The 14,158-nt window shown below is 45.1% G+C and overlaps 1 protein-coding gene across 1 annotated transcript in view; it reads right to left on the bottom strand.

Annotated features, from left to right (window-relative positions):
• Positions 1-4,746: 4,746 nt before the first annotated feature.
• LOC143290386 (uncharacterized) overlaps positions 4,747-14,158 on the bottom strand; it is a 21,572-nt gene continuing 12,160 nt past the window's right edge. The window contains exons 5-8 of the mRNA XM_076599780.1: positions 13,425-13,553; positions 11,046-11,120; positions 6,646-6,784; positions 4,747-5,347 (exon numbers count right to left, since the gene is read on the bottom strand). Coding sequence (XP_076455895.1) covers positions 5,018-5,347; positions 6,646-6,784; positions 11,046-11,120; positions 13,425-13,553 — 673 coding nt within the window. The 3' untranslated portion in view covers positions 4,747-5,017. The remainder of the gene's footprint in view (positions 5,348-6,645; positions 6,785-11,045; positions 11,121-13,424; positions 13,554-14,158) is intronic.

Raw genomic sequence — 14,158 nt, forward strand, 5'->3', positions numbered from 1 at the left:
CCCTGTCTTCTGTTAGCACGGAGTCCAACATGTGCCCAGAATTTTGCTCTCGATTCAGTGCAGCGGGGAGTCAGGGAGGGAGGGAGGGAGGGAGTTGGGGGGGGAAGGGGGCGGGAGACCAGGTAAATCAACCAATGCCAGAGTTTAGCTGACTATATAATAAGCCAATACCAGAGCTTAAGCATATAATTCCCTGTTCGCTGGGCAGAAACAATGCAAGAGCTTAAGTAATAAATCCCCAATTAGTCAGCCAGATATGGCAAAGCCAGAGCTTAGGCAACTACTGTTTGCTGATACAGCTTCCCTAATGAATGATACAGCTTCCCTAATGAATGTTTGTTTGCTGATACAGCTTCACTAATGAATGTTTGTTTGCTGATACAGCTTCCCTAATGAATGTTTGTTTGCTGATACAGCTTCACTAATGAATGATACAGCTTCCCTAATGAATGTTTGTTTGCTGATACAGCTTCCCTAATGAATGTTTGTTTGCTGATACAGCTTCACTAATGAATGTTTGTTTGTTGATACAGCTTCCCTAATGAATGTTTGTTTGCTGATACAGCTTCCCTAATGAATGTTTGTTTGCTGACACAGCTTCCCTAATGAATGTTTGTTTGCTGATACAGCTTCACTAATGAATGTTTGTTTGCTGATACAGCTTCCCTAATGAATGTTTGTTTGCTGATACAGCTTCACTAATGAATGTTTGTTTGCTGATACAGCTTCCCTAATGAATGATACAGCTTCCCTAATGAATGTTTGTTTGCTGATACAGCTTCCCTAATGAATGATACAGCTTCACTAATGAATGTTTGTTTGCTGATACAGCTTCACTAATGAATGTTTGTTTGCTGATACAGCTTCCCTAATGAATGTTTGTTTGCTGATACAGCTTCCCTAATGAATGTTTGTTTGCTGACACAGGTGGAGTAATAAATCCCTTGTTTGCTGGCAAGAGCTTGTGCAAGAGCTTAATTAAGTATTCAATTCCTTATCTGTCAGCCAGATAATATGCAAATGCCAGAGCTTAAGTAACGAATCCCTTGTTTGCCAGACTGATAAACCAGTGCCAGAACTTAACCAATTACCCAACTGTTTGCTGCCCAGATAATTACAATCAGTGCCACTCCTGACCCACACTGTGAAATGTGGTGTGTTCAGAACTGCTGCCACATGATGTTGGAATGTAGCACGAACAGACCACCACCGATCTGTGGAAGTGAAACACAGACATACAGAAATGAGCCACACATCACTCACAGCCACACACACACCAAACATATGGTGCGCTCATCTGCACATGAGAAAAACAAAGACCATGATATATCAAAAATTAAGTTCAAGCCCTCTTTTCCATGAAGAGAAGATACTGCACATTTCATGTCATACTATGGATCACAGTGTTCAGCTGACTACTGATAATAGTGTTCAGCTACTGATAAGTGTTCAACTGAGTACTGATCATAGTGTTGAGCTGACTACTGATCATAGTGTTGAGCTACTGATCATAGTGTTCAGCTGACTATTGATCATAGTGTTCAGCTGACTACTGATCATGACTATTGATCATAGTGTTGAGCTGACTACTGATCATAGTGTTGAGCTATTGATCATAGTGTTGAGCTGACTACTGATCATAGTGTTCAGCTGACTACTGATCATGACTATTGATCATAGTGTTGAGCTGACTATTGATCATAGTGTTGAGCTGACTACTGATCATAGTGTTGAGCTGACTACTGATCATAGTGTTCAGCTATCATAGTGTTCAGCTACTGATCATAATGTTGAGCTACTGATCATAGTGTTCAGCTGACTACTGATCATAGTGTTCAGCTACTGATCATAGTGTTCAGCTGACTACTGATCATGACTACTGATCATAGTGTTGAGCTGACTACTGATCATAGTGTTGAGCTGACTACTGATCATGACAACTGTTCATAGTGTTGAGCTGACTACTGATCATGACTACTGATCATAGTGTTGAGCTGACTACTGATCATGACTACTGATCACAGTGTTGAGCTGACTACTGATCATAGTGTTGAGCTGACTACTGATCATCTTCCCACCCATGACAGGCTGTCACATCTGTGTCTGTCGGTGACTCAGCAGACACTGTGCTCTCCTGGTTACACACGCTCCATCGAAACCTATCACTTACATCACTCAAACTAATACAGTCATGAATCCAAACCAGTGCATTTGTTAACAATGCAGCATGATATTTTTTTCTCCATGCAGCTTGAATAAACTGTAAATAAAATCTTTTGTATAATGAAATAATGAAGACAAGTAACATCCCTGAGAAAAAAAAGAGATATAATTATGCACAATTTATGTTCTCTCTCCTCTTAAGGCTCAAACACAGCTTCCCTCTGAGACACACAGGGGGAACATGAAAAAATTAATTGTCTGGCAATAGGTTTGGATATAAAAAAAAAAAAAAGTTCCCCAACATTAAAGTGGATTTAAAAAAATCTGCTGTCAGCGAACATATTTCAAAGATGAAAAAATTCAGAATGGAAAGAACAGAATGACCCGTCCCTGTGTGTCCACGGTGATTTGCAGGGAGAACACACAACTCATCAAGTCACATTTCTAAGTCTGACGCTATCACTGCCTATTTTGATGGTGGGCAAAACCAGTCACATACATCAGTACCCATTCCTAGAAATCTGTTTAAACATTATTACTTTATCTCACTATAAATAGCTGCCTTTTCCCTCATACTCACAAATATAGAAAAAAAAAATGTCCCGCACTGTGTGGCCGTTTATGCTGTGCCATCATGGTGACCTTAGTTTCCATATCCCTCCACTTCCATGCTCGGGGTGAGTCCTGCCAAGGTCTTCTGTGTCAACAGTTTCAGGGGGGGACGTGATGGTGGTCTCCACTCTGGAGGGGAAGCTCACAGTCTGGCTCTACAACAAAGTGATCATCAGCAGCAGCAGGAGGCTTAGTGGGTGGCGCCCTGCTATAGCTGAATCAGAAGAGGCACAACACCACCGAAGTGACCCAGCAGCAGTGCAAGATCTCCTCTGGTGTGTGGTCTCAGTGGACTGCCGGTGCCACTATGGCGGCAGACGAAGGCCAGGTGTGCGTGTGTGTGGGATGGCGGCAGACGAAGGCCAGGTGTGTGTGTGTGGGATGGCGGCAGACGAACGCCAGGTGTGTGTGTGTGGGATGGCGGCAGACGAAGGCCAGGTGTGTGTGTGTGTGGGATGGCGGCAGACGAAGGCCAGGTGTGTGTGTGTGGGATGGCGGCAGACGAACGCCAGGTGTGTGTGTGTGGGATGGCGGCAGACGAAGGCCAGGTGTGTGTGTGTGGGATGGCGGCAGATGAACGCCAGGTGTGTGTGTGTGGGATGGCAGCAGACGAATGCCAGGTGTGTGTGTGGGGGATGGCAGCAGATGAACGCCAGGTGTGGCTGTGTGTGGGATGGCAGCAGACGAAGGCCAGGTGTGTGTGTGTGGGATGGTGGCAGACGAACGCCAGGTGTGTGTGTGTGGGATGGCGGCAGATGAAGGCCAGGTGTGTGTGTGTGGGATGGTGGCAGACGAAGGCCAGGTGTGTGTGTGTGGGATGGCGGCAGATGAACGCCAGGTGTGTGTGTGTGGGATGGCGGCAGATGAACGCCAGGTGTGTGTGTGGGGGATGGCGGCAGACGAACGCCAGGTGTGTGTGTGTGGGATGGCGGCAGATGAAGGCCAGGTGTGTGTGTGTGGGATGGCGGCAGATGAACGCCAGGTGTGGCTGTGTGTGGGATGGCGGCAGATGAACGCCAGGTGTGGCTGTGTGTGGGATGGCGGCAGATGAAGGCCAGGTGTGTGTGTGTGGGATGGCGGCAGATGAAGGCCAGGTGTGGCTGTGTGTGGGATGGCGGCAGATGAACGCCAGGTGTGTGTGTGTGGGATGGCGGCAGATGAACGCCAGGTGTGTGTGTGTGGGATGGCGGCAGACGAACGCCAGGTGTGTGTGTGTGGGATGGCGGCAGACGAAGGCCAGGTGTGTGTGTGTGGGATGGCGGCACACGAACGCCAGGTGTGTGTGTGTGGGATGGCGGCAGACGAAGGCCAGGTGTGTGTGTGTGTGGGATGGCGGCACACGAAGGCCAGGTGTGTGTGTGGGGGGGGAACGCAGGATGAACGGCATGGGAGCAATGCCACTCAAACTGCACAGGTGATAGGGCAGCAACAAAATAAAAGAAGACAAATAAATAAGTAAGTAAATAAAAAATCAAAATGATACAATAACTGCTGTATTGTATTTGTAGAAATAGTGGAAGTGGTGGAAGTTGCATCCCACCGACACAGATAAAGCTGTGCTCTGTCCTCACTGTACCATCAATGCTTTAGGACAGATAAATCTACGGCAGGTTTCCTCGTTGGAGCCAGAAACACTATACCACATCCAGCCTGGAGCCTGTGATGTGTGTGCCACCTGCCGGAGGGATAGTCACCCACACCACAGCACGCTCCACACAAGATCCACTTTGTTCTGCTCCTAGCTGGTGTGGTCAGGAAGACCTGCCCTTCTCTTGTTGGACCCACGGGGATCAGGGTTCCAGCATGTCCACACAAATTCCATACTACACCTGACCTCTTCAGACCAAACTGAACATTTTCCAAACCAAACACAAGCAACTAAAACAAAAATTTGTCTGTGACACCACTGATGAAAGAGGCAGATATCCCAGCATTGCCGTTCAATTTTCACCAAAGTTTATTTTATCTTTATTTTTCTAATTAAAAAAAAATGCATTTAGCTCTCTGATGAACAGTACTGGTCAAAGGTTTTATCAAAATTCCAAGACTTTTCAGACACTGAAGGGCAAAACATATTTTCCAAGACCTTTCCAGGCCTGGAAATGGTTCTATCATGTTTCCAAAACTTTTCCAGACTTCCCCTCACCCCTGTCCATACCTCCCACCATGAAAAAACAAAAAGTTCAAAAAGCTCGGGGAGTGGGAGGTGTTCAATGATCTCTCTCGGTCACAGGGTCAGGGGTCAGATCACCCGAACAAAGTGCAATTCACAGCAAGCGCTGCGCTCCGTCCACCCAAACTTGGACAGATAGCTGCAGGCACGGTTCTGGTGCTGCCAGAATATGCGAAAGCCGAGGTCATAGAGGTCAGCGAGGATGCCCAGGGCCAGCAGGTAGCGTTCCCGGGGCGGCTCCTTGTCCAGCTGGTCAGGGTTGTAGCGTGAACAGCCATCACACTGATGCAGCTCCACCAGCAGCTGTCGGGTCTGGCGCAGGTGGCCTCCCTTGACCAATGAGGGCAACACCTTCCACTCCCACTCTTCAATGTCCAGCTTGAGCACTGCCAGTTCTCTCTGCACACAGCATCACACACACTGATATCACCAGTTCTACTCTGCACAGCATCCACACACACTGATATCACCAGTTCATCTGTATATATGCATCCACACACAATATACCACCAGTCCCGATCTCAATAATCATTCACACACACTGATAGCAACCAGTTCTCTCTGCACACAGCATTTCACTCACACTGATATAACCATTCTCTCTGCACAGCATCACACACATGATACCACAGTTCTCTCTGTAACAGCATTCAACACATACACAGTTCTCTTGACAGATCCAATCATGATACGTCTCTGTACACAGCATTCACACACACTGATATCACCAGTTCTCTCTGTACAGCATCCACACACACTGATACCACCAGTTCTCTCTGCACAGCATCCACACACACTGATACCACCAGTTCTCTCTGTACAGCATTCACAACACTGATACAGTTCTCTTGACAGCATCACACTCATGATACCACAGTTCTCTCTGTACACAGCATTCACACACACTGATACCACCAGTTCTCTCTGCACAGCATCCACACACACTGATACCACCAGTTCTCTCTGTACACAGCATTCACACACACTGATACCACCAGTTCTCTCTGTACACAGCATTCACACACACTGATACCACCAGTTCTCTCTGTACACAGCATTCACACACACTGATACCACCAGTCCTATCTCAATATAGCATTCACACACACTGATATCACCAGTTCTCTCTGCACACAGCATTCACACACACTGATATCACCAGTTCTCTCTGCACACAGCATTCACACACACTGATACCACCAGTCCTATCTCAATATATCATTCACACACACTGATACCACCAGTTCTCTCTGCACACAGCATTCACACACACTGATACCACCAGTTCTCTCTGCACACAGCATTCACACACACTGATACCACCAGTTCTATCTGCACACAGCATCCACACACACTGATATCACCAGTCCTATCTCAATACAGCATTCACACACACTGATACCACCAGTTCTATCTGAACACAGCATCCACACACACACAGTTCCACCAGTTCTATCTCAATATAGCATTTTGAAGTTATTTTGCCTTTTATATATATATGAATGTTCATGCTCATGAATGATAAATACCTGAAAGCAGCTGTCAGTAAACACTACACAATTAATCAGCCATTTGCGCAGCCCAAAAAAAAAGTCTGTGTAAAGTGCTTAGAGTTTGGTCTCCGACAAAAGACAGGTGTTTATATAAGAATCCATAATACCCTCCCGCCCCCCGCCCCCCAGCCCCCCAACACCAACCTGTTGGTGACCCAAGGTGTGCTGGATCTCAGGGAGAGTGGACATGTTCCATCCTTGTGACGTCACCCCGCTGTAGTTGGCCAGCCCCAAGGCATGGAAGTACACAGATGACGACCTCTGATGATCCTTGCTCTTCATGCTGAAGAATAAAAGAAAATGTATAAGAAAAATGCTGTGTGCAAGAACATCATGTCAGCTGCATGCATAAAAAGGTGTTATTCCAAGGAATCAGTCCATACTGACACAATTCTGCACCCAAACAGAGATCTGAAATGGGGAAATTGTGCCACAAACTGTACTTTCTGTTCAGGTGATCAATTCCTATTTAGGCCCTTTAAAAAAAAAATATATATATATATATATTGTATCATAGCAACATGTCCACAAGGAAACAACTCTTCTGTCATGAAAAGGACTTTACAAACAAAAGAATAATAATGAAATAATGGTTCAAAATCATTTTTAAAAGAAAGCTTAAGGGTGACAGAAACACTGGGTACATCCACAGCCCTCCAACCCGTCAAGCATTGCTGCGTCTTAAAGTGTGTGTGTCATCCCTGCATGTGTATACACACAAAAAAGTGTGTGTTTCATCCCTGCATGTGTATACACACAAAAATGTGTGTATTTTATCCCTGCATGTGTATACACACAAAAATGTGTGTGTTTCATCCCTGCATGTGTATACACACAAAAATGTGTGTATTTTATCCCTGCATGTGTATACACACAAAAATGTGTGTGTTTCATCCCTGCATGTGTATACACACAAAAATGTGTGTATTTCATCCCTGCATGTGTATACACACAAAAATGTGTGTATTTCATCCCTGCATGTGTATACACACAAAAATGTGTGTATTCTATCCCGGCATGTGTATACACACAAAAATGTGTTTCATCCCTGCATGTGTATACACACAAAAATGTGTGTATATTATCCCTGCATGTGTATACACACAAAAATGTGTGTATTTCATCCCTGCATGTGTATACACACAAAAATGTGTGTATATTATCCCTGCATGTGTATACACACAAAAATGTGTGTATTTTATCCCTGCATGTGTATACACACAAAAATGTGTGTATTTCATCCCTGCATGTGTATACACACAAAAATGTGTGTATTTTATCCCTGCATGTGTATACACACAAAAATGTGTGTATTTTATCCCTGCATGTGTATACACACAAAAATGTGTGTATTTCATCCCTGCATGTGTTTTCACACAAAGGGGGTTCGTGCAATTGCAGGTCCCAAACAGCAACAACACTCAATTTTGAATTTCTCCTTCAAGGAAAGACTTATTTGCATTTGTATTTGCATTTCTCTTTTTTGTTACAACAGATTTTTCTGTGTGAAATGTGGGCTGCTCTCCCCAGGGAGAGTGTGTCGCTACACTACAGCGTCACCAATTTTTTTGTATTTTTTGCGTGCAGACTTATTTATTTTTCCTATTGAAGTGGATTTTTCGACTGAATTTTGCCAGGGACAACCCTTTAGTTGCCAAGGGTTCTTTTTGTGTGCGCTAAGTGCATGCCGCACATGGGACCTCAGTTTATTGTCTCATCCGAATGACTAGCGTCCAGACCACCACATAAGGTCTAGTGGAGGGGGAGAAAATATTGGCGATGAGCCATGATTCGAACTAGCACGCTCAGATTCTCTCACTTCCCAGGCAGATGCGTTATCTCTAGGCCATCACTCCACATTAATCAATGTGACCTGCAAAACAAAACAATAAGAACAATACAGTGAACATTTTGACAAGTCTGGTGCTAGAAAACACCAGCTCCATCACATGACGCCACACACATCACATGACGCCACACAAAAACACCAGCTCCATCACATGACGCCACACAAAAACACCAGCTCCATCACATGACGCCACACAAAAACACCAGCTCCATCACATGATGCCACACAAAAACACCAGCTCCATCACATGACGCCACACAAAAACACCAGCTCCATCACATGACGCCACACAAAAACACCAGCTCCATCACATGACGCCACACAAAAACACCAGCTCCATCACATGATGCCACACAAAAACACCAGCTCCATCACATGACGCCACACAAAAACACCAGCTCCATCACATGATGCCACACACATCACATGATGCCACACAAAAACACCAGCTCCATCACATGACGCCACACAAAAACACCAGCTCCATCACATGACGCCACACAAAAACACCAGCTCCATCACATGACGCCACACAAAAACACCAGCTCCATCACATGATGCCACACAAAAACACCAGCTCCATCACATGACGCCACACAAAAACACCAGCTCCATCACATGATGCCACACACATCACATGATGCCACACAAAAACACCAGCTCCATCACATGATGCCACACAAAAACACCAGCTCCATCACATGACGCCACACAAAAACACCAGCTCCATCACATGACGCCACACACATCACATGACGCCACACAAAAACACCAGCTCCATCACATGATGCCACACAAAAACACCAGCTCCATCACATGATGCCACACACATCACATGATGCCACACAAAAACACCAGCTCCATCACATGATGCCACACAAAAACACCAGCTCCATCACATGACGCCACACAAAAACACCAGCTCCATCACATGACGCCACACACATCACATGATGCCACACAAAAACACCAGCTCCATCACATGACGCCACACAAAAACACCAGCTCCATCACATGACGCCACACACATCACATGATGCCACACAAAAACACCAGCTCCATCACATGATGCCACACAAAAACACCAGCTCCATCACATGACGCCACACAAAAACACCAGCTCCATCACATGACGCCACACACATCACATGACGCCACACAAAAACACCAGCTCCATCACATGACGCCACACAAAAACACCAGCTCCATCACATGACGCCACACAAAAACACCAGCTCCATCACATGATGCCACACAAAAACACCAGCTCCATCACATGACGCCACACAAAAACACCAGCTCCATCACATGACGCCACACAAAAACACCAGCTCCATCACATGACGCCACACAAAAACACCAGCTCCATCACATGATGCCACACAAAAACACCAGCTCCATCACATGACGCCACACAAAAACACCAGCTCCATCACATGATGCCACACACATCACATGATGCCACACAAAAACACCAGCTCCATCACATGATGCCACACAAAAACACCAGCTCCATCACATGACGCCACACAAAAACACCAGCTCCATCACATGATGCCACACAAAAACACCAGCTCCATCACATGACGCCACACAAAAACACCAGCTCCATCACATGACGCCACACAAAAACACCAGCTCCATCACATGATGCCACACAAAAACACCAGCTCCATCACATGACGCCACACAAAAACACCAGCTCCATCACATGATGCCACACACATCACATGATGCCACACAAAAACACCAGCTCCATCACATGATGCCACACAAAAACACCAGCTCCATCACATGACGCCACACAAAAACACCAGCTCCATCACATGACGCCACACACATCACATGACGCCACACAAAAACACCAGCTCCATCACATGATGCCACACAAAAACACCAGCTCCATCACATGATGCCACACACATCACATGATGCCACACAAAAACACCAGCTCCATCACATGATGCCACACAAAAACACCAGCTCCATCACATGACGCCACACAAAAACACCAGCTCCATCACATGACGCCACACACATCACATGATGCCACACAAAAACACCAGCTCCATCACATGACGCCACACAAAAACACCAGCTCCATCACATGACGCCACACACATCACATGATGCCACACAAAAACACCAGCTCCATCACATGATGCCACACAAAAACACCAGCTCCATCACATGACGCCACACAAAAACACCAGCTCCATCACATGATGCCACACACATCACATGATGCCACACAAAAACACCAGCTCCATCACATGATGCCACACAAAAACACCAGCTCCATCACATGATGCCACACAAAAACACCAGCTCCATCACATGATGCCACACACATCACATGATGCCACACAAAAACACCAGCTCCATCACATGATGCCACACAAAAACACCAGCTCCATCACATGACGCCACACAAAAACACCAGCTCCATCACATGACGCCACACAAAAACACCAGCTCCATCACATGATGCCACACAAAAACACCAGCTCCATCACATGATGCCACACAAAAACACCAGCTCCATCACATGACGCCACACAAAAACACCAGCTCCATCACATGATGCCACACAAAAACACCAGCTCCATCACATGATGCCACACAAAAACACCAGCTCCATCACATGATGCCACACAAAAACACCAGCTCCATCACATGACGCCACACAACCTACCTGGGGTCAAAGGAATGAACTTCACACCCGTAGCGTTTGGCAACGGCGTCATCAAAACTGAAGTCATCTCCCACACTGCAACAAGGAGGTTAACAGTTTAAGGTCCCATTGTCTTCTAAGGTGTAGGGGCAGTGTACTGGTAGTTACTGTGTCTAGGACTTGGCACAGGAAGGCTGGGCCCAGTCCTCTCCTTCTGGTTCCACCATCCCCAGCCAGTCAGGAACCCCAAGACTCATGGGTGGTGTGAGGACATTTGAAGTAAAGTGCCTTTCCCAAGGACATAACACCATGTTAAACAAGAGAGGCAAGGCCTTCAAGACTCACTTGTGATACGCTTAAAAAAAGAACAACTAGTAATCGTTAAAATGTGTTCTTTATTTGTTATTTTAAAAAGCTTCGGGTTAAAAGAAAAAAAATTAATGCCTAAGTGCAGATTGGAACCTGGCATGTTCAGGTAGGAAGAAACTGTCTTTCTCACTGCACTACTGCGGATCCATAAATGATGTTCAAAAATTAAGATCTAAGCATGCTTTTTATGAGTGATAAATCGATTGCGGTTTTCCAAGTGATAACGTTGTTTAAATCATATCATTTTGGTGTATCTTGGGCATTTAAAAATTCTTTAAGGGCAATTAAGAATTCTTTAAAGTCCGCAGTAAAGGAGACATGGCTGTCACCACAATCACACTGCAACATTTAGCCATTTTTCTCCGGATCTACATAGATGTACAAGTTTAGTTACACCCACTGGGAAAGTATGACATGGTCGAGTCAATTTCTCTTTTATTTTCATTCTAGTTAACTGAATATCCACTTTAAATGATTCATATGCAGTAAACACATCAATAATGTAGTCTGTGTCACTGTATGTGTTCTGTCCAGAATTTGTATAAATTTCTTTCCATTTAATTGCGAACAAGACAATCGAGGTCATGCCATCACTCACTAAGCATTGCCAGCGCTACTGCAACCGCGATGCGGTAGGTAATATGGTGTGTTCGGAATCCCGGAAATGGCCGCAATGAAATAAAATGTTAATGATACCAGAAACACGGCTTAATTCGGAAGACTTACAAACTCTTATTGGCATGACTGTGAAGATGTTTTTTTCCTACGATTTTTAAGCCAAAGTTAGTATTGATGGACAAAGTATTTCCAGAGAAAATGGCAATGTTAAAGTTTACCACAGACACACAGACATACATGCACACACACACACACACACACAGACATCCGAACACCGGGTTAAAACATAGACTTACTTTGTTTACACAAGCGAGTCAAAAAGGGCCTTGAACACTGAGTCCAACACCTAACAGATTCTGCCACAGTGCCCCAATAAGAAACCAGACACACACTGAGAAATACTGATCAGCTAACACAGTGAGACAACCTGGTTTATTTGCTTGACCATTTTGGCTTCTTCTTCTCCTGCCTACTTGCTTCAGTATCAGCATCAGTATCAGTAGCTCAAGGGGGCGTCACTGCGTTCAGACAAATCCATATACATACACCACATCTGTCAAGTAGATGCCTGACCAGCAGCATAACCCAATGCGCTTAGTCAGGCCTTGAAAAAAAAAAAAAAGAAAAGAAAAAAAAAAGAGGTAAATGAATATCTATCTATCTATCTATCTATATATATATAATTAAAAAAAGAAAAAGAAAAGATAACAATAATTATGATAATAATAATAATATTATTATTATTATTATAAAAAAAATTTAAAAAAAAAGAAAAAAGATAATAATTAAACAAATAAGCAAAGAAATGTAAAACATACAGCCTACACACACACACACACACACACACACACACACACACACACACACACACTTGTGTGTCTTGGTTCATGTGCCTGGTTTGTTGTCTGTCTGTTGGTTGGATGGTTAGGCTGATCAGCTGGTGGAAGGTGAGACAGAGGGGAGTGGGGCTGGAGTGGGGGGGCGTGGGGGGGTGTTGCTGCATGCTTTCTAGTCCCTGTATTTGGGGAAAGTTGTTCAAGAGAAATATTCATTGTAAATCATCTTTTAAAATCACCTCTCATCTTTTCTCTCCTTTCATTTATCAGGCATGCCACTCTCTCTCTCACACACACACGCAAACACACACATGTACACACACATACACACAAGCATATACCTTTGTACATGTGCACAGACATGCACACAAACCATTCTAGAACATATTCAAATGCACATACCACACTCACACACACATAACACAAATACACATGTATGAACACACACGTGTACACACATACACATGTGAACACACACATACATAGACACAAGTGTGAGCACACATACACACACATCACCAACACACATACTCACTAAACACACCCACACACAGTACACACACACACAGAATCTGACCCAAAGGAGTAGACGAGGCAGGGTGCAGAAGGTCTGTAGCCATTGTCTTCACACACTTCCCAGCCCCCATCAGTCACCTTCCCCACTCTCTCAATGGACGAACACTGGATCTGAACCAGCCGAGTGTAGCTGCACACACAAAACAATGCAGTTTCACCCTCCCCACCTCACTGCTATCTGTTGCCCCATCAGTTTCACCCTCCCCACCTCACTGTTATCTGTTGCCCCATCAGTTTCACCCTCCCTACCTCACTGCTATCTGTTGCCCCATCAGTTTCACCCTCCTTACCTCACTATCATCTGTTGCCCCATCAGTTTCACCCTCCCTACCTCACTATCATCTGTTGCCCCATCAGTTTCACCCCTCCCTACCTCACTATCATCTGTTGCCCCATCAGTTTCACCCTCCCTACCTCACTATCATCTGTTGCCCCATCACTCCTTACCTCACTATCATCTGTTGCCCCATCAGTTTCACCCTCCCTACCTCACTATCATCTGTTGCCCCATCAGTTTCACCCTCCTTACCTCACTATCATCTGTTGCCCCATCAGTTTCACCCCTCCTTACCTCACTATCATCTGTTGCCCCATCTGTTTCACCCCTCCTTACCTCACTATCATCTGTTGCCCCATCAGTTTCACCCCTCCTTACATCACTATCATCTGTTGCCCCATCAGTTTCACCCCTCCTTACCTCACTATCATCTGTTGCCCCATCAGTTTCACCCTCCC

The sequence above is a fragment of the Babylonia areolata genome, chromosome 15 (assembly GCF_041734735.1).
Source record: "Babylonia areolata isolate BAREFJ2019XMU chromosome 15, ASM4173473v1, whole genome shotgun sequence".
In the NCBI taxonomy this organism is placed as follows: Eukaryota; Metazoa; Mollusca; class Gastropoda; order Neogastropoda; family Buccinidae; genus Babylonia; species Babylonia areolata.